The sequence below is a fragment of the Carassius carassius genome, chromosome 30 (genome assembly GCF_963082965.1).
Source record: "Carassius carassius chromosome 30, fCarCar2.1, whole genome shotgun sequence".
NCBI classification, from domain to species: domain Eukaryota; kingdom Metazoa; phylum Chordata; class Actinopteri; order Cypriniformes; family Cyprinidae; genus Carassius; species Carassius carassius.
Genome location: NC_081784.1, coordinates 23867559 through 23895141, shown reverse-complemented (window position 1 = coordinate 23895141; position 27583 = coordinate 23867559). Strand labels below are relative to the sequence as shown.

Here is a 27583-nt window from a genome sequence, read left to right as displayed (position 1 = left end):
CCTGAGAGAGAGAGAGATTGAGAGAGATAGACTTGTGTATGTACATTGTGCGTTTGGAGAGGCTTTAATTCAGCCTCAAACCTGTGGGAGAACACAAAGCTTACAGTCTTAGACAGTTTCCTGCACATGAGGTTTCATGTTAATTGGCTTTGAGAGAAGGAAGTAGTGCAAGTGTCCCTGGTGCCAAAACTGGTGTGTATGTGCCCGCGTCTGTGCGCATACAAATGCAGGCTCTGCCGAATAAAATCTTCATCTGTTCTGTGGCCCATAAACAACAGTAACACACTAAGCAGACAAGATGTATTAGGAGTATTAAACAACAGAGGTCACGCACAGATGTGCAGTATGGCTCGATAGTAAAAAGACAAACCAGTATGTTAATTCACTTCAGTCCTGTGTGCATGATTTGAAAGATAAAATATGTACGAGATGACAGGTAACGTAATACACTTCTCAATCAAGTGTAATAATAACCCTAGTATTTAAAACTCATATTCATAATTTGTCATTTTAATCAATCTGTCTTGCTTGGACAAACAAACACATTTAATCAAGCTAAGCATTTCTGACATTTACTGGACTGTGAAGGACAAAGTTACATTAAAAGGAGACTATCTACTGTAGGAGAACAGGGTTTTCCTTTAAAACTAAATAAAATAAAAAGAGTTCAGTGACTATGCAAACATACTGTACTTTTTGAAGAACTGCTTCCTAATTCCATTAAGGTTAGAAAAACATCATCAAAGTAGTCCATGTGACATCAGAGGGTCAGTTAGAATTTTTTGAAGCATCGAAAATACATTCTGGTCCAAAAATAGCAAAAACTACGACTTTATTCAGCATTGTCTTCTCTTCCGTGTCTGTTGTGAGAGAGTTCAAAACAAAGCAGTTTGTCATATCCGGTTCGCGAATGAATCATTCGATGTAACCGGATCTTTTTGAACCAGTTCACCAAATCGACCTGAATCGTTTGAAACGGTTCGTGTCTCCAATACGCATTAATCCACAAATGACTTAAGCTGTTAACTTTTTTAATGTGGCTGACACTCCCTCTGAGTTAAAATAAACCAATATCCCGGAGTAATTCATTTACTCAAACAGTACACTGACTGATCTGCTGTGAAGAGAGAACTGAAGATGAACACCGAGCCGAGCCAGATAATGAACAAAACATTGACTCTTTAATGATTATTATTAAAGACATTATTTTCATTTTTCGGTGAACTAACCCTTTAAATGTCCAACAGCTTATAAATGCCTACTAGCAACTAGTGGCACAATGACTTTACAGTAGCAAAAATGGTCAATTTCGTTCTGAGGGTCAACAAGAGGGTTGAACCTGGCAAGTAAAACTAAATTAAACAACCCTGATGAACAAAAGTAGACTTCAGGAAAAAAAAAATGCTACAAAGGTGCAGAATATTGCCCTTTCTGGCCAATCAAACAGTTGATGGTAGCCATCGACTTATTTTTTTCCAAACTATGGAAGTCAATGACTACCGTCAACTGTTTGGTTACCAACATTCTTCAAAATATCTTCTTTTGTGTTCAACAAAAACAAAAGAAACACACGAAGGTTTGGAACAAATTAAGGGCGAGTAAATGATTACAGAATTTTATTTTTTTTGCTGAATATCCCTTTAAAGTCAATATGAAATGCTATTTGCTACAAAATTGTACGTAATCTGTTGTATTTCCAGGGAAAAACAGGACATTAAATTCGATTTATAAGAAATAATTTGGATTGTCAAAAGTGGATGCATAATACCACAGCAGGGACAGATGGTTGGAGGGGAGGGGATGAAAATAAGAGCGATTTGTTTTGAGTTGATTTGAGAAAAGATAAAAGACAAAAGTACATGTTCCAATGATTTGGCCCAGGCATTTTCATTAAGGAAATAAATAAGGTCAATGTAGATTTCATATTATATAGCTGAGATAATTTGGTCTTGGAAAAATCTGAAGAGAAATATTTCAGATCATATTGAAATCTTTTTATTGACACTTGTCAGAGAAAACAAACCATTTAAGTAGCCTTAATAGCAAGCCTGATATTACCTGAGTACATTAGAACAGATGCCTGAAATGTTACAGTGTCCTGCCAGCTGTTGCATCTGCCAGTTTAGCACAGCAAGAGTATGGGATTAAATTAGACTCAAAAATAATTAATAGATGCATGCACAATTATCCATGTACTGCATAAATTTAATACATGTATCTTACTAACCACAAACAAATGGCTTTCAATTGAGTCAATTATTGTGCAGTGATTTTTACAAATACAGACATGTTTTGCGAATAAAAATGTTCTGTTCTGCAATATATCATAAATTATTCATGCAAAAAGGAATCCATGCAGAAATGGATCAGGTGACACATGTGCATTAATTGACGTCTAGTACGAGTCGATCTTGTTCGGATCGCAAATGTGCGTCACGACACTGAAACAAATGCTTTTCACCTGGTGCCTGCAGAGTTAAGAATTACATTAATGTGCAGCATTGTGTTCAAATAGAGACATATTTGTGAATAGATTTTATGGTTTGTATTAAATTATCATCATAAGTGCATTTGTGGATCAGGTGACACACATGCATTTATTCACATCTATTTTAAGTCGATTCTATTTGATTCATTTGAATTTTGAGACTTTCGTTCTGCCCTTTTAGCCTTGCCCAATCCACACACACACAGCTCGCGATCCATGCGCAGCTGAGCCACAGAAAAACAGCGACCACTAGATGGCACTAGTCCCACTCAATTAATTGACGACTCAAACTATAACATAAGTGTGCTTATGTTAACTATACCAAAGACTCTGAGATTCTAGTGCAAACAATGCAAGTGCACGCGCATGCATGTATCACTAAACACACACACACACACACACACACACACACACACACACACACACACACACACACACACACACACACACACACACACACACTCACAGTTAAAACAGACATGAAGTTTCCAGACAAGTAGTCCCAACTGCAGAGTAAAGCGGGCCGTGTCAGTGATTAGCTGTCAGAGCGTAGGCATCCTCCTCATTGGAATTAAAGAGGTGCAATTAGGAGGAGGAGGAAGTCTTATACATCAAACTGGCTTTGAACTGAGGAGACGGCACACAGAGACTGAGAAAGAAAGAAAGAAAGAAAGAAAGAAAAAGAGAGAGAGAGCTCACCAAGATTCACTTTATCATTGTGAAACTTTGATTGTTTAGCAGAAGTACACACACTTTTTTTCTTCTCCAAAACACACATTCTTGCAACTATTCTCCCTGCAACTATCCGTCTCTCCATAACAATACAGTCCTCTTATCTCTGTTCATATAAAAGGAAGCTTTGATCTCTCACAACATGCAAAGAATGAGGACTGCAACAAAAAGGCTGGTCACAAAGTCAAAAACATGATGGGGGAATTAAAAAAAAGTGTGAGAAAGAGAGAGAGCGAATGAAATCGCTCCTCAACATCACACAGACTTTTCTCATCCTCCAGCTCCCACAGAGCATCCGCGTCTGTCCCAGACTGTCTGAGAAACAGATTTGAGTAATTTTGCCCTTTAAAAATGCATGCCTTCCTGTATTATACATCTTCAGGCTGCATGCGAATTCTAAACATCGGCATGAGAGGGACTATCTTCTTGTCTGAATGAAGAGCATTGTTCAGCCCAAACAGAACCACCAGCTAATGATCTGGTATGCTACCGGAGTAATGAACCAGCCTCAACCACTTGAGAAGGACATGGAGTGACAATCCATGGGAAAGAAAAATCACAAATGAGATGCCTTTAATATTCTCCTGGAAAGCAAAGAGATTGAGAGCAATTGTTAAAAGTCTCCAGCTTATGCCCCAGTCTCATTCCTTAGGAGAAATGAAAAAAGACACAAATGAGGCATTTGTTGACACAGTGTAGAGATATAAAATGAATGTGGCTAGCCTAACAGATCATTTGGGCTATAAGTGAATCTGATGAGAATTACAGTACTTGAGTGTCTTGAGACATTGTTGAAATCTCTTGCGAAACTCTAGAGAAGTGACAACTTAAACTATATTAAAACAGGGTTGCCCAATCCTGTTCTTAGAGATCTACCTCCCTGATCAAACTCAGCTGAATTGTATTCAAATTAAAATTGTAAAATTGACAGGTGCATGTGTTTAATCAGGGTTCAATCTGAACTCTGCAGGTAGGCAAATCTACAGGAACAGGATTAAGTAATAATACAAAAAGGAAGGGTTCTTTTCATAATAATGGTATGTAGACCTCTCGCTAGCCTTAATATATTCCAAACATGTTACACAACATATTCAAAGTCTTCAGTTTGTCTTCATTTGAATCATATTGCCTTTACTCTCTTTTGGCACTGGCCTGAAGGTAATTCCAAGAATGAACTCAAAGAATTATAAAGGCCAGTCTTTCACATACACTTTCACAATTAGCAACCACAGTATATCATATTAATTTTTTACCCTTGCAGCAGTGCAGGGAAGTCAGAGACTAAAAAGAAAAGGTTCCAGAGATGACAACACGCAAATGATCATGGTGTTTTCTTGGAAGAAAAGGCCACCCAATGTTGTCAAAGACAAGCAGTGCATTAAAAACTAAGTGCAGCATTGGGGAAAGTGGCGTTTACTGACAGAAGGTACATGCTCGGACGGGAGCCTTTATTTAGTTCGTGACATTTCTTTCTGTGGTGCCTGGGGGAGGCAGCTGTTCTATTGGAGCTCGACGAAGTAGTGGAGCTGGACAGATTTCTGAAAGGCCGAGGAGTCTGCATTTTTACACCACCCCTCTATTTACTCAGGGATTACTCTGTGATAGAGAGAGATAGCAAAGAGTAGAACAAGGTGACTTGAGCATAAATAAGTAAGCCCAGACAGAATGTGGGACCTCAGAAAGCTGAAGAAAAAAATTGCTGCAGAATTTACAGAGACATCTGTCATTCATAAAATGGTACAAATATCTGTCCCTCTCTTTTCTTTTAGTAAAGGTAAAATGTGTCATTTCAGGTCCACTAGTCTCACCAAAAAGGTTCATACACTTCAAGAACAGAATCCCTGTTGAGACTCATGGCATTGGCTAAACCACAATTAAACCTATTTAAATCCATTCAGTAGAGTTCCACATACTTCCTCCAAAATCAATGCAAGAGATGTGAAAAAGTCTGCAGATTGCATCTGGTCCTATGAATGAGTGAGCTTGTTCTTTAAAGTAGCTGAAAATCTGAAAGCAGGGGGCGGTGGGAGGATTACAGTCACATGACCTGGTGCTCTCCTTTGAGGACAGGGACTCTCAAACAGTTGCCACGGTAATGCACTCTCTGCCCTGTGAACCCCAACTAGCCTTTATTCCCTATGCAACTGAACTGTACCACCACTAGCTCCACAACCAATTGTTACTCAATAACATCATGAGAGACTGAGGGAGGGACACACAGAGATAACAGAACCGAATGAGAGGGAGAGAAAAGATGCTGGATTTTCTCAGAGGAGGGGAAGGGGAATGGGCCCCACTGGGAGCATTATCCAACCCTTTAGGGCCAAAGAGCCTCCTCAGGATTTCCACACTCCAGTTGTAAACAAAGAGCCTTTTGATGGTCTCTCAGGCTCAAAGACATGGATGACTACTCAATCATGTGACCAAAGAGCAGCCCCGCCGTTCACACATACACCGTAGCCACACACAGAGTTACACCCGTCGACATATACAATCACATTACTGACAGAAAGGAGGCCTTTGGACAAAAGGAGTCAGCATGTGCACCTGGAGAAAGGGACAAAAATATGCAAAAATGGGCAGTAATTTCTTGAGATCAGAATGTGCGTGCACACAAATGAACACAACATGTCTTATTTAGAAATTTACCGACATCACACTCACAAATTTCTGCAATGATAGACATGGGCTCTATTCAGTATCTCTGTCTTTTGCCAGTGCTGAGCACTCTGAGAAACAGCGAGAGGCAGAAAAACATGTCATGCAAGAGGGAGCCTATTGTGCCATGAAGGGAACAGATGGAACCTCCCACAAACCACTGGGCCCTTCATTCCCCTGCCTTTCTAAAAAAAAAAGGTGTTACAAACAGCAACTTTGCCTTTGCTCACACATAATGCACCTTGACTTCTAAACCACTCAAGCATTCTTACAAAGATGTAAGGGTGTCCATGTGCAATCTTGCAGGCAGAGATTCAGTTATGTGTGACTAACACTCGCTGAGCATGTCATAGGAATCCCCAAACACATCTTGTGCATACCCCGCCTAGATTTCGACTCTTCAACTCTTCTCCCAGCAGTCGCTCTCGCAATTTGCGGGGCTCAGAATCCCATTGTGAGCACGTGTGCCAGTGGGTGAATTAGGCAAGAAGAGTTTGAGAATCTCAAAACATCGGCATGTGGATATGTGTGAGGTAAAAAGAAATCAAGGAAAAAGATTAAAAAAAAAAATCCAATAGATTTTTACATTTTCAGATAACAAGAAAAAATAATGCAAGGGTGTTGTTGCTGCTTTCCAGAGTTCTAGATAGTTGCTAAGGTGTTCTGGTTGGTTTCTAGGTGGTTGCTTACTGGCCAAGCCTGCCTTGAAGCCACTGTGATATTCTGTTCCCCAGATAGAGTTAGGGTTCTTCTTTAAGTGTAAGTCTACATGATTCTTCCACCCATTGTATCTAAGAAGAGTAATATCATTTATAATTTATATTCGTAGTTTGGGTTACATTGGGTTATGCAATTAGGGATAGGGATTTGTTCAAATCTGTTACTCTTAACCAGGGGTGCCCAGTCCTGCTCCTGGAGGGCCTCCTTCCTGTAGATTTGTGCCACATTTACACATAGCCGGGTATTTAGAGAAACGAATATTCCCCCCCCTCCGGTTTCAAAAATAACATTGTGCACACAACATCGTTTTCAAAAAAGTTGTCGTTTACATCAACCCGCATAAATACGCCGTCGAGCGCCATCATAACTATGCCAAACCTATGGGCGGCAGTGTAGGGAGAAGGATAAAGCCATGCAAGCCAATCAGAAACCTCAAAATCGAGCAACTTCCTGTTCCTTCAAAACAACACAGACATGGCGCGAGGTTCGTTTATAATACAGCAGATGTGTTTGCAAATGCAAACAGACCAAAAGCGTTTGCACAAACGTAAAAATGAGTACCACCTTAACAGCATCCATGATCAAACAGTAACGTTACCCAAACAAACTCTAAACATAGGGCGCTCACATGACGTTAAGCATTTTCTGGCGCATAATGTGACGTTTGAGAACCTAAAACCCCGTTTCTCCCAGTTGACACGGCAACACATAACCGGCGTTTTCAGAAATCTCCACTTTGGCCGGAGTTTTTAGAAATAATCTATTTTTCTTCTCTTAATAGCCACCATGAATCACACAAAAATCCCCAACCAATAAGAGCTCAGAGATCACAAACGCTGGACTTTTTCATCCCAAGAAAGAAGTGTTGCCCTTACGGTTTACTTAACATCCCCTCTTCATCAACATCACGACTGGCACAGCTGGACAAAAAGGGGAGGTGTGTGTGTGTGTGTGTGTTTGTGCGAGTGTCTGTGTATGTGCATTGTGTGGTTGTAGTGCCTCCACACCCAATTTCAAATTTCACTTTATCTCCAGCCCTGACAATTAGAGCTGCCTCTATCTGTCATGACTTCAGGCTGAGAGCCACGGAGGGGCGACTGACAGACAGGACTTTAATTAAAGTAGTCCCTTCAGCAATGACCATTTATGCCTAGCTACTGCTAACAAAGGGTGGAGGAAACAGAGTTAGAGAACGCTAACAGATAGCAGCACCACAGGTTTAGATGCTGCCTACTGGCTTATGTTCTAAATAAAGGCCTTAAAATGCTTTCTGAAATTAACTTTCTCCGGGGTGTGCATGTAATTTGGTGCTGAAGTTGTGTCATAGTTCAGCTTAGCATAGCTGAAAATACTCACAGTGAAGTGACATGACACGCCTGCTTTTCCAGGAATATGCATCATCTTTGTCATGTAGGAGGTTAAGAGCTTTAGTTTGAGTACAACATGTTTTTAGGAACATGCAATTTGCATATGCTACCATTTAGGTTGTCCCCCTCTCATGCAGATACATAGGACTTCCTTCCTGGATATAAAAGTAACTATGCCCTGGCCATTCGTAACTGATCAAATAGACAGACCGGTCCAAGTCAAGCAAGTTGATGTTAAGTCCTCTGTTCAAAGACACAATCATAATCAATGGTTATCTCAGTGTTACTCCCCATGACCTTGGGAGCAAATGCTCAATGTTTTGGCTATGAAATCATATCCTCCTGGGCTACCACAACATGCAAAATGTTAATCTATCACTTCAAACAACGTTCAAGTTATCCTTTCACATTTCAGAGCATTAGGATAAGACAGAACTTCAATGGTTTAAGAAAACATGAAATAATAAAAATCTAAAATTAAAAAGGTAATACTTTAATTTATATTGTTTATTTATTTTGCCTTTTCAGAGACAGAAAAGTAGAAGTGAAATGGGGGAATAGGATAGGGATTTGAACCAATTCAGACTGAAATCAGGGTCCCAAAGAGCTGACAGCTTTGAGATGACCAGAACATATGCACAGTCCACTATTTCACAGCTCTGATGCATCATTCTGCAAAAAGCACATAACAGTGGAAGTTTAGCAGAATGTTGACTGTGCCCTTTTCAATACAATGCAAGTGAACGGTGAACAAGGGCTGTCAAGCTTCACAAAACAAAACAAAACAAAACAAAACAAAACAAAACAAAACAAAACAAAACAAAACAAAACAAAACAAAACAAAACAAAACAAAACACGGCATCCATGCATCTTCTAAGTCCTCTGAAGTCTTTATGGGAAAAAAGGACATTTCCTCTGATAATCTTCTCTTCCACACGTTATTCAAATCATATGGATTATAATACATTTGGGTTTTTTTTTCAACTCAGCACCCCCTAGTCGCCAGTCAATTTCATTGAAAAGATCAGCATGTTGCCACTAGTAATATGTAAACGAGCTTTCCTTCCTGCATTTGAGAGACAGAGGAGCTCAGGGGAGTTTGGTGAGACCTTGCCTTAGTCAGCACAATCAGATGCAATTGTGAAGCTAAGGCTTTTATATATTTGTCACAAAGCCATTGACGATAATTGCTTTTGACTTTGTTAGCAGTATCCTGCTTCCTGCGTGCACCACACCAACTGCTGCCACTCACTACTGCCAGTGCTGCTGATTATGATGATGAGAGCAACAGTGGTGATGTAGATAATGATGATGATTTCAAATAGATGACTCTGAGACGCCAAGTTGACGACTCCTGGTGTGCTGCTATAAAGCTAGCAACAGCTTTCCCCAGAAGGCAATCCAGCAGGTGACCCCCTGATACCTGCATTATTATGCAACTCAGTTCACCATGGGAATGGACTGATATATACAGTATTCTGTTGAAAAAGGACATTTTCCACAAACACCAATGGTGCGCTGCTAGAGAAGCAGACCGACCGTACAGCTCAAATGCCGCAAGTTGCGATTCATTAGTATGCAAATTTCAGCAGGAATGATAAAGATCTTTACAGAAGTTGGAGCAGAACACTAGTGGCTGTTATCTTAGTGCAAACAGAAAAGAAAAAAAATCCCTCCCTCCATCTATTTGACAGAGAAAGGTCCCTGTAGGCAAACACAGAGGTGTTAATGGATTTTACCTTGGGATGTGGGAGGGCACTGACGGACATCATACACAGCAGCAGCGGGGCTGGGATTGATAAACAAGGGGCGGCCTCTCTGTGGGCTGTCTGGGAGTTAGCTACAAGGGAATTGCTCTTAGATGAATGATCAGGTTAAATGATATGCTGTTGTTGCAGTAGTAGCTGTAGACTGTGTCCACTCTTAGACTCTCTGAGGTCCACTGATTGGGGAGGTGTGACTGGTCTCACTGAGCTTACTGAAGGTGCTGGCAGTTGCCATGACAGACAACCGAAGCAATAACATATCATCTTTCCTCCGATGGCCACATGATATACTGGTCTGCCTCTAACCTGACATGAAAGTATTCAACTCGCACTCATCGGTAGTAACATTTTATAAACACTGTGGCTAACCAAAACACCCAAAAACAAAAATGGCATAATATAAAAAAACTCCTATACAGGAAACCACTTTGGTGCAAACTAGGGATGTGCAGTATATGACTAATTTTGTAACTGGCTACTCCGCTAGTTTTATATTATACGGAGATAACATTAAAAAGTAAACAAGAGCCTTGCAGTGAGTGACATGAAGAAAATGCATGGATGCAAGGTCTGAGGTAAATTAAATTACTTTGTTTTCCACTCCAGATATCCACTTTTCAAAATAATGTATTCCTTTTAAAACATAACATCAAATTGACTATATTTCAAAAAGTTAACTAGTATTTCCAATGTTGACTAGCAGCTGCAGTTCTGTTTAGTCGACTAGTCGCGCACATCCCTAGTGCTAGCTAAAGTTTTGCATTTATATATTATGAGCTTTTGTCTGGAGTTAAGAGAGATACAACAGTTGATTTAGCAAAAAGTGGAATGGGATCAGGACATGACCCAGCATTCAGCTCCAAACCTAATCAAATACACAAGCAGATGTGTTGGAGCAGGTTTGGAACTGAAGTCTGCTGGAAGGTAGGTCTCCAGGAGCAGGGTTGAAGACCCCTGATCCAGGGTGTGATCCAGTAGTTATTGTATGTTAGGGGTGGCCAACTTTGGTCTTGGAGAGCCACAGTCCTGCAGAGTTTCTCTCCAACTCTAACCAAACACACCTGAACAAGCCAATCAAGGTCTAAGGGTTACTAATAAGCTACAGGCAAGTGAGTTTTTATAAATGTTGGAGAAAAACTGTGGTTTTCTTGACAGCCGATGCTGATGACTTGGAAAGCAAAGGGCTGAAAGCTGATATAAATCCGATATATATACATATATGCCGATATATATGCCTGCATATACATAAATCCGATATATATGCCTGCATATACTGTATATACACACATATATATATATATATATATATATATATATATATGCCTGCATATACTGTATATACACACATATATATATATATATATATATATATATATATATATATATATATATATATATATATATGTATATACAGTATATGCAGGCACCAGACCATACGAATATCAAATTCTCAATGGATAGTTAATCATTCTTTTTGAGCAACACATTGTTGTATTTGCAAAGGTAACCATTCAAGTTACCTTGAACTATTCATTGTAACGGCAAGGCCCATCACCATTAGCATTTTAATTTTGGCCAATCAGTTTTAGTGAATGCAAACATCAAGATTATTGATCATAAGCACAATATCTAGCTAGGCAAGAAAACATGCAATCTACCTGAGGGAAAATGTCTTTCACTATTGTAAGTTAAGGTTGTTAAATAAAGGAAAAAAATACTCTTCTAGCATATTCTCAAACTTGGACCTCAATATTGGGTAGCCCACACTCTCTAAGTTCTGTTTAATTGAAAAATATGCATTTTCATTCATTTCATTGGCTACATGGTTGCAATAACATTTTAGTTAACAATTTTAACTTTACAAAAAAAAAAAAACCTGTATTGTACATAAAAAGGATAAGCAAAACAAATGTGATTATTTCTAACAAACGTTTATACAAATACATAACTGCAGACACGGAAATGACACACTGTGGTACAAATATTTTGAGCATCCCTTTTTCTGTCCCTTATTTTCCTATAAAGAATCATAATTGTCCCTTATTTGTCTTTTCTGAAGTTTGCAACCCTTTAAAAGTAGATAATAGTAGTAATTAATTGGACCAACACTCATTTTAAGCAATGAATAGAATACATTATTTACAATAAAAAATTCTCTTGACTTTATATTTTAGCTGCGTAATGTTTGGAACAGTTTTTGGTTGGAAATACAGTACATCTATGATGCCTTAAAACGGTTCTTAGCTAAATATATCTACACTAGTATGTATACTTGTATATTTCAACTGCCTCACTGACATTTCTAGCATTTAAAATACTTTAATTTATGACCATACAGGCTGACTCGACCCTGTTCTTCCATCCCTTTCATAAAGAGTTAAATGACATTGATGCAACGGTTAGCTTAGAGATTGTTTCGAGTGAATGATAACTCAACCACATCAGACCTTTCTTATTTGTCAGGAAAGTGTTTGGAGAATGTTTCACTTCCCAATCATCAAGTGACACCAAAAGGAATGGAAACGAAAGAGGAAAATGTTTTAAGAGCTGCATGCAATCATAGATACACATGTTTTAATGTGCTGTGACTTACTGATAAAGTAACATTACTAAAATGTTACTAACACTATTAATAACATAAGAACACATTATCTAACTTGATCCAGTATCTCTTTCACCGTGGCAAATACTGCATCTTTATGAAATCATATGTAAATGAAAATTAAGCAACTTTGGATTATTTTCTCCATATTTGGAGAAATGTCTGTTTAGAGCAGTGGTATATATTTAAGAATTTGTAACCTGAAACATGACCAACAAATCCAAATCCTACAAAAACTGTATCAAGTTGAAATTCTTGTGTGTGTAAAGAATATATGTAAGTTTCTTTACTGTAAACTATTAAATTGTTAAATTATAAGAATCCCTTTATAATAAATAAAAACAACAAACATTTATGTGCTATATAATGCTAAGTCACACAAAACAGCTTGTCTGATGGACCCAGAAATCTGGATACTTTTTGCATGATGTCACAACAATCTGTCCTTTTAACTTCAAAGCTCATCTTCTGTCATTTTGACACATATAATGTCAGAAAGCCTTAATAAGCATGATGCATTATATTCAAGAGAGTTCTGCAACTAGAATGATGAGAAAGGAAGTATGTAAGGAGGAGAGCAGTGGCACTCACCGCAGGCACGAGTAGCTTGTTAACCTCCTCTACTGCACGCTTGAGCTTAATCTCAGCCCGGTTCTGGGCGTCCTCCACAGTGATGAGCACATGAAGGTCTTCATTCAGATGCTCCCAGTTGGGTTTACCTCGGTTTTGTTCCTCCTGCACAGAGGGAGCATGACAGAGAAATGTTTTAGATGCATTACTGCTATGCAAAATGTTGATTGCTACAATCAAGGATGTCTATAATAAAGCAAAGAAAGGGTCTAAATAATAGCACTTCATGCACTCGTAGCTTTTCGTGCTGTCGTAGCTTTCCTTATGTACCGGAGGAGGAGGGACTCCGATGTTGGATGATAAAAATAACCTTAAAATAAAATTTATACAAAAGATAGTAGTGCATTTTATAGTGCAAATTATTTTTTAGGACACAAAACAATGTACCTTTTGGCTACAATGTATATGTTTTAACAGAGTTCACCAGAAACATGTGTTTGATATGAGGTTCAAGCAAGACGTTGGGATTTGTCTTAGCTCCCAATCTTTCTGTGGTGTTTGATACTTTTATAACACCCAAGTGCAACTGCAAATCTAATAAAAACACAGACTACAACAAAGAGGACGTGAAAGTAAAAATAAAACAGAGAAGCGGTTACTTTGATCTGCTGTGTGCTATTAAAGCGGAAGTCAGGATGCCATGTATATGTCATACTGTGAGACACAGCTCTATACAAGAGACCTCGTAAAATTCATAGTCTCAAGAAAGGCCGTGACAAAAGCTTTACAGCAAGCAGAGAGAAGCAACAATAGCATGAGCAACAAATCAAAACTAGATCACCGCTGAAGTGAGTCAGAGCTCAGCAGCACTTAAAAAAAAGAAGCTCAGATTAATATAAAGTCAACAATAAGTAAGCCACTCCTAAATGTTAACATTGTGAGGTGCTTTCTAAACATTGCTCTGCTTTGGAGTGAGTTTAGGGCGTGGCTATCTGTTCTGTCAGACCAATGGCATACGAGGAGCAGCAGAAGTGTTTGTGAAACCTGTTTGGAAACATCAGTAGGGCTAGTATGAGAGCACCAAGAAAACGAACACCCCCGCAACTGCATAATAACGCTTTGGAAACACACACACACACAAAAAAATAGTGGTGGCAAATTTGCCTAGGCAAATACCACTCACATTTTCTTCAGTAAATATTAAAATCAAGTTATTTTTGCAGTTCTGTTTGGTGCAGCTAGTGAAGTGGAAATACAGGGCTTTTAAAACTAAATTACATAACAGGAAACCATGAAAACTTTGGATTAAAAAGCTCTGAAGATTGCTGAGGGCAAACAGCTTAATTGATAGAAACCCAGAGCACATCAAGTTGAAGGGGCTTGTTATACTTCGCCTACACCACTGCTTTTGTTTGTCGGCGTTTGGCTTGTTTTTCTCGTCTTCCTGAAGGATTTCCAAATGAAAAATCAAGATCTGATTTATGCATTAATCAGATATGCAAACACTGCTCGGTTTTTCTCCTCGTAACTGCAAATGGGAAATTGATGGCAATCAGCGTCGGTGTCTGTGTTCTGCCTGCTGATTTTCATTAAGGTTCCATTGTTGCCCGTTTGGTGTGAAGCAAGGAAGGGTGGAAACAGCGTTGCGTATCACCAAACACACTCAATATGATTTATCATTCAGGATGTTGGTGCCCGGGTGTTATGAGGTCACTTTCTTTTATCTCTCGGTTTGCCCCTTTGGTTCCGCTTGGCTGATTTACTTGGCTTTCCTTGGTTGTGACAACTGCTAAAAAATGATCTTCTGAGGCTGACTGTCACAGTGCAGCAACCCAACCATAGCCACATTGTCAATAAAAAAAAGAAGCCGGCCAGAGACAGCCAGGAGGGACCAGAGTAGAGGTGGTGTGTATATGCTTGTATGTGTCAGTCTGTCTGTGGCCAATATACACATAAGACACTTGTTTTTCCCGAGGCCCAGACAGGTTGTCTCGCATCGGGACGCGGCTGTTCCTTCTGTGGCCCTGCAGGGTGGTTGGTGACAGGCTGGTAGTCAAGGTGATGTGCCTTCAATGGTCAACACAGGAAATATGTCCAACTGTGGGGCCCTCCACTAGGCCTTTGTTTACACCTCTATCCCCTCGTGCACTCTCTCAGAGCTGCCCATTTGGTAGACGAGCAGTAGCGCAATCAATGCCCATAAATCCATTGTCCTGCTCTTTTGTAATCCTTACTGAGGCAATAATGCTGCTCTGACGGAGCGCTGACTCCATGTTGGAAAGGTCTGGGAAGTAAAATCACAACTCGGCTGGGAGAGGACGAAGGCACACGGAGAGGGGAGGGTAATGAGACAAGAGCTTGTTCTTCAACATGTTCACCAATATAGTTCACCACAGTGACCATGTTTACATACATATCATTTTAAGATTAAGGTCTATATTCTTTGTGTTGCTCTGCTTTATGCCCTTCTTTTTTTTCAGACCACATAAGCATAAATTTTAAGTAATTGCTCTCTTATGTTTGTTCATATGATGGCTGTGAATAGCAACCGGCATCAATAATAATAATAATTTTTTTTGGGTGAACTATCCCTTTTAAGGTGAGGTCAATTTACAAAACTGTGTGGTTAAAACAACGTCCATTGCCAAAAGTTTGGCAATGTATGAAGCACAGCTTTTAAACCAAGAAGCTTTCTGTTGGACAAAGTGGTTAATTTGTGTGACCCACTTAAAAAAAAACAATGCAAAGTCTCCATGGGAAACTCACATGACAATCCCAATAATGTGGAATCATGCTGAACTGAAATCCAATGACTGGATTTTACCAATGAAATTCCACCAATACCAGTATAAATGATTATACCTTGTTGTTTTGGAAAATTCAAGTTTGCACGTGATCATTACAAACAAACATATCAAACAAACACAATCAGCATGCAAGAAGCATTAGTTACAAGAGCAAGCAAACAGCTCGAAAGAACATATAATGCCAAACATACAGGCATATGGTCGGCATTATATGCTCTTTCCATCTGTTTGCTTACTCTTGTGACTTATTTCAAATTCCGTTTTAGTAGTACAGTGATTAACATCACAGTAGTTCACAGTAATTTAATCAACTCATTAATTCTCATTCATGTCTTTGACAACAGCACACAAAAATGCAATGAACTGTGAAATGTTGGTCATAAGACTCTTGCAGTACTTTCAGCTGTCTGTAAATTGATTTATGTCATTTCTTTAAAAGTTGAAATGTGTTATTTTAATACTAAAACAAAATGTTAAACATCCTCCTACTCCAGTTTAATGTGTAGAGACAGCTATAAGTAAACCATTTTCAGTTTGATTTCCGTAAAACTGTGACTAATCATAACATTGCTTTGCTTTGTCTAACATACTGTACTGGTGCTTGTAGAGTTATCTGTTTGTCTGACCAATTGCAGATGGGGCCGGAAATCAATCTTTTTTCTCATTCTGTTTCCACAAATTCCTAATTTGCTGCTTATGAATAGTTAGTGAGGTAGTTGTTAAGTTTAGGTATGGGGTGGATTAAGGGATCTAAAATACTGTCATGCAGAATAATGCATTAATATGTGCTTTATAAGTAGTAAAAAACAGCCAATATGCTAGTAAAATGCATGCTAATAAACAACTAATTAATAGTGATAATTGATCCTTAAAATAAAGTTTTACCAAAACAATTTAGCTTTACAGTTTGTAGCTTACATCTTGTAGCATTCAGCATTACTTTCGTGTTTAGATGACAAAGAATTCAGATTTATACTAGTATATGACGGCTCTTATTCAGATTTCTAGAAACTAGAATATTTTGCATATTTGAATTATGAAAATCAAGCTAACACGTAATGTTAACGTAACAACAATATGAACAAATTCTGATATTTAATGTGCATGTAAACAGTCAGAGCAGGTTCAGATTCTGATGATGTAATGATTTGGTTCAATCTTGATGACTGATTATTACTGCAGGATGGATGCATCTTAATTCATTATCTTGTGTGTACAATGTATACATTTCAAATCTTATGAAAAACTCCATGAAGCAGCAGAATACCAAACACCAGCCTGGCTCTCTCTCTCTCTGGAAAGATTTAGGAGAACGACAGAGGGCTTTGCCCTCAAATCCAGATGATTTGGTGGTTGTGTAAAGGCGAAGTTACATCAAAGCATCGTGTTAGAGGATTTTAAAGAACAAAGGAAAAAAGGTTCACATCATTTGTTAGAGATATTTCATCAGATTTTCTTCTAGACAAACATATAAACCAACATTTCAGTTCACAATTGTATTTTCACGCCAGTTTTTGCTTGCGTTTCTGTTTATCTGTGAATTTTAATTTCTGAGAAGTCCATAAAGCCTTGCTAATCTTTGTATGTTATCACATGTCTGATGTTTGACTGATGAAGGATATGGAAGTAGGGACAAAAGCAATGTGACAAAGTATTTTTCATTGCAGTATGATTTACACAAGTATGTAACTGTTATTGATCAATATACTGCAAAGTAAACTGTATAACCTGTAGATGTAATGCAATGCATACTGTACATAAGAAAGCTAGTTTATGTGATACCACATAATGAACGTGATATATTTAAATGTAACCTCACATTTACAGTAACTTACTTATACAAGTATCCAAATTTGTAAGAATTCAACCTGTATTAAGTTTTTTTTTTTTTACCTTTTCAAGAGGTACACATCCCAAAGGATACATATTTGTACCATAAAGGTACATTTTAGCACTTAAAAGGTAATGTACCTTTTGGAAAGGTATTGCCCCAGTGACAACTTTTTTTCTGAGAGTGAACGCAGTACATTTGAAAATGTGCCATTCAAACTGAAATGGTCAGGAACCCTAAAAAATGTTTTGAGTTCTGAAAGTTGTTTTCATAGTGCAATGAACTCTTTAGTCGCAACAGATCAAGAATGTGATTGCTTATAATATGAGCCCTTTAAATTAGACTTAAATCCACTGGTAACTCAAAGCACTCAATATAACAGTGATAATTACATAGTGACAATGTGTTTAAATCACTTTAATATGTATGCAAGATGTGAGAAGGAGACTTAGAAATAAAAAACTGTCACTGTACATGCGTGGGTCTGTTTAGTGATGCTGCGAGAGGATGAATCTGAAGTGATTGTGATGGCTCTAATAACAGTAATTGCCAGCGGGCCCAGCACTGCAGCTGAGTCTCTCGTCAGAACAAAGATGACAGCAACTGCATCAGCAAGACAACAACGCTCCATATTAACTTTGTATATCAGCGCCAAGAGTCCCTATGTGCCCTGGGCTTATCTACAATTTATTTAGTGCACGCTACTTTTTCTTTGAATGCAATGGCTTTGTTTTGATGGATGCAATTTTTTAAAGGAATCAGTGTTGATTAAAATGGGATTTAAATTTCTTAACATTGGATGTTTTATTGTTAATGTTTATCTTCCCTACTTGCATCACATTTATGATGTCATCAAAGGTAATTTTTTTAAACACAATTTAATAATATTGTTAAATGTAATCTTTAGAAAATCAAAAAATGTATATGAATTTTTATTTTTGTTAAATTTACTGTGATTGATTTTTAGTTTGTAATGTCTAATTTCTTAATTTATTTACACAAAATACTATTTTATATAATATATTTATCAGTTATTGACCATAAAATGAAAAATGAATATCCTTTTTTATTTTGTTCAATATAATGTTGTGACGCCTATATTCAATTAATGTAGCATAATTTTATATCAAGCCTTTAAAATGACTATTTTTTTTTTTTTTTTTTTTTTTTTATCTATTTGTTTACAGAAAATATAATCTTGCAGAATTTTAGTGCATTCATTTAGTAATATCTAAATTATTTAGTAGAATTTTTATAACTTAAAAATATGCATGAATTTTTTTTGTATATATGCTTGTCAATATACTTTGGTTCTATCCTATACATTAGGCTTATCCATAACCAAATCTAGCCATAATCAAAATATAAATGTAGAATGTCTATCACTTTTATATGGATTTTTAAATGGACCTCCACATCTTGAAATTTTGTTTTGTTCTGTACAGTCAAATGCATTTTAAAAATGAACAAGGAACTGCTAAGGAACACCAGTAACCAGTGACTCTCATCTGAAAACTATGAATATATGTGTGTGTGTTTTTACACATTTACTTTACCATAGGACAGTGCTGAATTTTCAATACGGATATAAATATGGAGTAAATAAGTGCTGGATAGATGCTAACAACAGTGAAACACTTGCCCTGAGTGAACTCTTGTTGCAACTTGTCTCTTTTCTTTACATCAAAGTTGTGGTTAAGGTGAAGGTGAGACAGAGAAAGACTAACTAAATTAAATTTAAAGGCAATCCAAAATGTGACAATGTTTTAACAGTGGAAAAAGCTCATGATATCTCATGAGGTTAAGCTGTTGAAAGCTGCTGTTGCAACAACAAGTGTGAGCGCATGAACTACAGAAGCAGTCAGAGAGAAAATAGCCTCCTCGCCAATAATAATGACTCTAATAGACATGAACTGCCTGTGCAAATGCTGTTGAAACAGCTCTGCTTTCCTCGGAGAAAGATATTCAATGACAGAAATGTCAGAAGAATGCAAAAAGTCGCAAAGCCTTCACTAGAGACTGAGCTTTGACATGAAGCTTTTAAGAGCCCTCCAAAAGGAATTGAGTACTGGTAAAACATGAACTATAATTTAATAAAATACTTGCAATTAATATATTGCTTGGATAGAAGCGTTTAATTAGAATGAATGACTTCTGAATCTCAACAGAGTAATTCCAGAGATTCTTTTGCCTTAAGAAACTCGCCTTAACCAGCTGCATTATTTGAGGGGTCACATCTATAACAAAAAATAGTGAGACATACTGTATCACACACTGAAGTTTAACACTTAAAGAGATTTGCAGATCTTCATGAATGACGTGTTCTGCAGAGCTTCTGGGGAGAATGCAGATTCCATCTGGACCAACTTAATGGTTTATTCCACCTTATTGGTTTATTCCACACACACACACACACACACACACACACACACACACACACACACACACACACACACACACACACACACACACACACACACACACACACACACACTCGGTCAGTCTGTAGTCATTTTAATTATTCTTTATACACACTTATATAATTATTCATATCCATACTCTTTATAATTAGGTCTAATGCATTAACATGAATTAGATATGCTAACAAAGAACAACAATATTTTATAACAACAATTTAACCAATGTTAATTTATGCAACCTGAAATTTATAGTATACAGAACTATTCAAAAGTTTGAGGTCGGTAAGATTTAAAAAAAATATTTTTAAATATATATTTTTATTTTTTTAATTATGTATCTTATGCTCAACAATGCTGTATTAATTTAATCAAAGATACAGTCAATGTCACCTTTATTTATATAGTGCTTTAAACAAAATACATTGCGTCAAAGCAACTGAACAACATTCATTAGGAAAACAGTGTCAATAATGCAAAAATGATAGTTAAAGGCAGTTCATCATTGAATTCAGTGATGTCATCTCTGTTCAGTTAAATAGTGTCTGTGCATTTATTTGCAATCAAGTCAACGATATCGCTGTAGATGAAGTTTCCCCAACTAAGCAAGCCAGTAACAGTAACAACAGTGTTATAAATTATTATTACAGATTGCAAAAAAATTAATAAAAAATAAAATGCAATTTATTCCTGTGATGCAAAGCTGAATTTTCAGCATCGTTACTCCAGTCTTAAGTGTTACACGATCCTTCAGAAATCATTCTGATACACTGATTTGCTGCTAAAAACATGTATTATTATTATTATTATAAATTCTAGATTATTTAATGAATAAAAATGTCAAAGGATCAGAATTCTTTGAAATCTTTTCTAACATTTTTTAACATTACAAATGTCTTTACTGTCCCTTTGATCATTTAAAGCATACTTGCTGAATTAAAGTATTAATTGACTAAAGATTTTTTAATGGTTATGTGTGTAAAAATCAACAATAACCAAAAGTACTGTTCATTTATATTTCTTGTAAGTTCATTAAGCATTGTTAACACATAGGTCCTTAATGTACAGTGTTACATCAGATGTCGACGGCATGTCCCCCTTTAGATATCTAAAAGTGTGTGAATGAAAGATACATGTTAGGAAGTGAATAGATCATGAGAAACAATGGACACAGGCACGAGAATGTCCAATTTCTACTGAACAGGCTCGAGACTCGCAGAGCAAAGACAGCAGAACCTTTTAACACACATGTGAATGTTTGCACGAGCTTCAATTGACCCCTTCAATGCAGATCCGATACGCGGACGACCAGCTGCGCTCTGACAGGATGCAGAGCCGATCCAGATGTGCGTGAAACGTTGGAAATGGCAACAGTGCTTTTCACAGAGTACTTGTTTTATTTTCCTCTGGATCCTCTTCTCGGTCACCCGGGATGGGCTCAGATAACTATCTGCTTCCAGCACTTGTCCAAATATGGGTCCTGCCCAACTAATGGAAACCCAAATGCGCCTCCAGATCAGATACATGTGTGAGCTTGTGTGTGTGATCGCGCACATCTGTGTTATAGTACAGGCGTACTGTGCTTTGCTCCCAAAATGCCAATAATCCCATTGAAAATAATCTGGATGTTTGTGTTCATGTGAACATGTGTGTTTGCTCAAGTGTTAATGATGGACAGAGAATATGACCCCATGTTTCCAGACTGTCCTGTGACCTCCACTGTCCCGGCGTTGTTGGCCCAGCATGCCGTACATTGACTGGGGTTCGACTGAGAGAGGAGCGCTGGCAGGGCCACAGGATCCAGCCCCCACTCGTCTGAGGCCAAGGACAATGTTTGAACACCTGCCCACAGCTCTCAGGAGCGAGGGGAGGGATTGTTATTCCCTGCAAAGGATCTCAGTTGAGCAGTAAGGGGTTGGCCTGGGCTAGTTTACTCTCGAACAAACCGTACGCATGTAAAGTTTGTCCGATCGCGAACGCCGGTGCATCTGGCATCCGGACAAACCTCGAGCCACAGTTGCAGACTGAGTGAATTTTGAGTGTTGAAAATTGGCAATATGTTTAAGCATATGGATGTGTGAAGACTGTACACAAAATCATCCAATCAGATTCCTCCATCTGGTGTGATTGTGAGTTTGTCATGATTGTTCTTGTGTTCATGTGATTGTTCATGAAGTGTCTCCAGAATCCAAAACTGACACTAACTAACTGGCATGGTGTTCAGGAACTGCAGTGTTATATGGTTTTTTGTGACCTAATCAAAGGTGACTATTTAATATTTTCTCCTAATAACCATAAACAATGACATTACTACTGAAGAACTCATTATTTGTATATATTAAGTTATTATTAATGTAGACAATATAGTTTTGATGAAACTATAACTATATAACTACAATAGTTTTTTTTATGAATTTGGGGTTACTTCAGGAAAACTGGGAAATATTTTCTTAGTCATCTCAAAGACAAAAAGTGAAGGTAAAATATGTACTTGAATTCACTCCTATAAGTGCTTTATTACTGTATACTTATTATAAAATGTCAAACAAAAAGACACTCCCTGTCTCTATGAACATGTGTGTTTATTATAAGTGTGTAAGTATGTTTGTTCATGTGTGTATGTTTGTAGATCTTACCTTCTTTTTGTCCCTCATGGAGCCTTTCCCTCTCACCATGATCTTACATCCTGTCTCTGCCTCCAGCTGTTTGGCTGTGAGTCCCCGCGGGCCCAAGATACGGCCCACAAAATTAAACTGCAACACACAAACACACACATCTCACTCACCGCATCTGCGTCCGGATGGAGCATACAGATACAGTACACTTCAGCATTTGACAAGTCACAGTTTGCATCAACAATACTATAAAACTGAAATTTCATGTTACTTTTGAATTCCTACACTATAATGTAGTTTGTAAAGTTTCAGGTTATTATGAAACATTATTATGCAGGGGCATTACACATAATATTCTTAAGTTTGAAGTTAATAATAGTGTAATTCCTAATTGCTATCACACACACACATATCACTCCTACACTGGCTCCTGGTTGCTTATCGCATTCAGTACAATAATTATATAATTACCATTTTTAAGCCCTTCATAGACTTGCACCACGATATTTAGATCTGAATCATCCTTACTCTCACGCTTTCTACTCTTAGGCCTTCTGGAGAAAGTTTATTAACACTCTCTGAATAAGGTACAAAAGCTGTCACTGGGGCAGTGACTTTTCACAAGTTACTAAAATGTACTATTTAGGTGTATACTGTAGGTAATAATATATACTTTTAAGGTTCTAATATGCACCCTTTAGGGGTAAATAAGGTTTTGAAAAGGTTCTGCCCCAGTGACAACTTTTGTTCGCAATGTTTTGTGTTCATTTCTGACCCTGGCTAAGTTTTTTAAAAAGCAGCAGCCGATAGCCTCCCATAAGCCCACGCCTCCTCTAGGCCTTCACTGACAAGATAAGAGCCACCAATTGTTCCCCTAATCGATCAGGTATCAGCACTGACCACACAGCTGTAGGTCAAAGGCTCTGGCCCAGTCTGTCGTGCTGGAGAACCGCCATGCAGATGTGAGTGAGTGTGTGCTACAGTTATAATAACATTGTGTTATAGTTACAATATCAACTCAATAACCCCAGAGCACAACCTAGAATTATTTCTGCATACTTCATCATCTTGTGCACTGCATGAAACTGTACAGTCATGTAATCACTATTTTAAACTTTATTTATGTTTTTAGGAAATGCACATGTTGCATCTCTGTCTCTCCTTTAGGGAACACCATTCGAATGCAGTCAGAGTGATGTGCAGCAGCGGTTTGTTTCGGAGGCATGCAGCCTTGCGTGCTGTAAAATCCCATTTTACACTACAGGCCTCCTGCTCTAATCAATAAGCCTTCGGGGCCCGCTTTATCAATTTGTTTGGTATTCCGATGTTACGCTCTTTTCACATGACTGACTCCATGCATAATCGACTACTGGTAAAACACCGTCACTGAGTTTGTGTTCGTGCAGTTTTTATTTGTATTTTTTATTCTGGCACCCTTCAGCCCTGTCCAAGAGCCTTGCAGATACGAATGAAAAAAAGCAATTAAATTTTACTTGTAGGCACAAAGCACTTGGGCGTGCATTACATTTGTATGCTTGAGTGTTACCCTTCAAATAAAAGTTGTGTGTTTACTTTTTTATAATACACATATGGCACTTTTTACATGCAAATAAATCATTTTTTAAATTAAAGTGTCTAATGTCTAAGAACACACAGTCAAGATTAACTTCCACTGTATATTCATGTTTGCATATATGAGTGACATGCATCCATACAGTGCTGACACTCCTTATATGCAGCTGCTTCCTACTTATCTTGAAAAGGAAAAATTCTTCAAATATCAAATGTTCTAGTGTCCTGACATAAAGATCTGATCTTGATCAATCATCTAGGTGGTTTTACCTATGTGTGATTGAGTGGAATTTGATGTGTAATGGTAATGGCTAACACAGCAACTTAGCTAACTGACCATCAAGCTAAAATTTTTAAAAATGAAAAGAAACTGATTGTTTCTGGCAGCCTGGTTTCCAAGGTGCCCTTGAGAATGAGTAATCAGTGCAAGACACTTCAGAAGGAACGGCTTCACTCTGAAAGCAGCAGGCGCAAATTATACATCCGTGGTCTCCCTGCTGTATTCACACATCTGCCGGGATTACACACAGCTCTCCGTACCGTCTCTCAGACGGTCGGATGACCTCCGCTCTCCGTCTGGATTATGTGACTCTGGGGCCTGGTGAGAGCACTCGAACACAGACACATACGGACGGACCTGAAAAAACACTGCCCTTTACTCAGCTGTTGGGCTTCAGAGATGCTGGCGAGTATCCCCTGATGGGAAAAATCTGCTGCAGTGTCCTTCACATTTAGTGATTTGAGTTTGGACTTCATATGAAACTAGAAAATCTTATAAAGCTTATCCAAAATCTCTAATCATTTAAACATTTATTAATGAATAGTGGATAACCATCGAAGTCAATATATGTGACCCTGGACCACAAAACCAGTCTTAAGTGTCAATGTTTTAAAATTGAGATACATTTCTGAATAAATAAGCTTTCCATTGATGTATGGTTTATTAGGATCGGACAATATTTGGCAGAGATACAACTATTTGAAAATCTGGAATCTGAGGGGGCAAAAAAATCTAAATATTGAGAAAATTGCATTTGAATTTGTCCAAATGAAGTTATAAGCAATGCATATTACTAATAAAAAATCACGTTTTTATATATTTACGGAAGGACATGTACAAAATAGCTTCATGAACATGATCTTTAATTAACATACTAATGATTTTGGGGCGTAAAGGAAAAATCAATAATTTTGACGCAATGTTTTTTAGGGCTTTTGCTATAAATATACCCCAGTGACTTAAGACTGGTCATTTAATATCTTGGTTCTGGGAATATTTTTATAAAATGCTAAAAACAAACAAATAAACAAAAAATAAACTTACAAAAGTGACTCTAGAAAACACTGCCAATTACACAATTAAATAAAAAATTAATACATTTGTTCAAGGATGCTCTATGTGTAATTTATTCCTGTGATGGCACAACTGAATTTTCAGCAACCACGAAAAAAAAAAATGTTTTGTTTAATATTTTTCTCAAAACCAGGACACACTACCATTCTAAAGTTTTAGGTAAGATTAAAAAATAAGATTTATTATTATTATTATTATTATTTATATTTCAAATAAATGCTGTTCTTTTGAACTTTCTATGCATCAAAGTATCCTGATCCTGAAATAGTCATGTTTTTTTTATTATAAATAAATAAAGCAGCACAACCGTTTTTTACACTGATAATAATCAAAAATCTTTCTTGAGAAGCAAATCATCATATTAGAATGATGCCTGAAGGATCATGTGACACTGAAGACTGGAGGAATGATGATGAAGATGCATTCAATAAAATATATTTTAACATATATTCAAATAGAAAAAAAGTTTTAAAATGTTTTAAAACGTTTTAAATTTTAAAATAATTATTAATTATTTTACAATATATAATAATTTTAGTATCAAATACAGTAAATGCAGCCTTTGTGAGCATAAGAAAGTTCATTTAAAAACATTATAGAATCTTTGAAATGGTAGTGCTGCATGTTTAAATACTCCTTTAACGTTATGGTAGCACTTTATTTTACAGTCCTGTTCCTCATGTACATACTATGTACTTATTATAGTAATTACAATAACTATGTAATAACTAGGTACTAACCCTGAACCTACCCCTAAACCTAACCCTACCCCATGTAGTTACCTTGTGTTACCAGAACTTTCTTAGATAAATACACTGTAAGTTCACTGTTAGTACATGTACTGTAAAATAAAGTGCAACGAACATTTTTTTTTGTAAATAAAATTGAAACATCAATTAAACATGTTTCAGGTTTATATGTTATCAATTCGAGAAGATGCAAGATGATGAAGATGAAGAAACTAAGATTTAAATTAAATTAAATTTAATTTAATTTTATGCATTTAGCAGACGCTTTTATCCAAAGCATTCAGGCTATCAATTTTTACATATCATGTGTTCCCGGACCTCGAACCTCCAATGCTCTACCACTTGAGCTACAGGAACACAGATGGACTTGGAATTTGTTAAACTGGATTTGACAGGATTGAGAGTGAAGATGGTGAAAAGTGTGTTGATTTTAATGTTATCTCAAAAAAAAAAGAAAAGAAGGTTGTCGGGGGCAAAAAAAAGTTTTTAAGATCAGGGACATTTCTTAAGAAAGTAAATGGGGTCGATTTGGATTTCACGTTGACTGTTGGATGTTTTGAGAATGCATTTGATTCTGAAACCTTAAACTCACATTTCACAAACATTGCTGCTGTACCATATATCCCATTAGTCTGTCTCCCAAAACAGGAAGTGAGGCCACCACACACAGACTCTACATCTTCTCAAGCACACCGCATACCAGAAGCGTAAGTGTCAGCAGCGTCTCGTCTATCTGAATGAGTGCAACACTTCCCCACTTCTCAACTCACCGGCTGTCACCCGAAGCACACAATCCTGCGCTCTTGTACCTGCGCCTTTTGTGTGGGCCTGCTCCTGCTGCGCGTCTAACAAAGCTCCTTTGATGCTTTGATGAATGTCTGCATGCAAGTGTGTGAAGAGGGCTGTGTGAGTGTTTTGGTGTGTTCTTGTAGAGAGTGACGAGAAGAAAAGATGAATTCAATTTTCATCCCCCGGATATATCCTCGGCTCCTTTAAGAACTGTTTACTGAAAGGCCCTTTGAGGAACCCAAAATGGTTATGGATGTTACAAGTCCTTCATGGAACCATGCCAACAAAGAACCTTTATTTTTAAGAGTGTTCTGTGGTAACCCCCTTTTGGAGGCTTTATATTTAAAATGATATTCTACACTGAAAGTTATTTTTATGGCATTGATGGTTTCATGCAGAACCTTCAACATCCATGGAACATCTTCATTGCACAATAGGTTCTAGGTCTCTAGGTTTAGGTCTCCAGAGAAAGAGAAACCTCAGAGCAATAAAAACCTCCTCTAGGTTCAGTTATAACCCAAACCACTACAGCAGACAACAATCCA

At 37.5% G+C, this 27583-nt stretch overlaps 1 protein-coding gene across 5 annotated transcripts in view; it reads right to left on the bottom strand.

The window, feature by feature from the left end:
- LOC132110937 (KH domain-containing RNA-binding protein QKI) overlaps nt 1–27583 on the bottom strand; it is a 101373-nt gene that overhangs the window by 22252 nt on the left and 51538 nt on the right. For all 5 annotated transcript variants that reach the window (XM_059518054.1, XM_059518051.1, XM_059518050.1 and 2 more), the window contains exons 3-4: nt 22596–22712; nt 12926–13069 (exon numbers count right to left, since the gene is read on the bottom strand). In XM_059518054.1, the coding sequence (XP_059374037.1) occupies nt 12926–13069; nt 22596–22712 (261 nt within the window). The remainder of the gene's footprint in view (nt 1–12925; nt 13070–22595; nt 22713–27583) is intronic.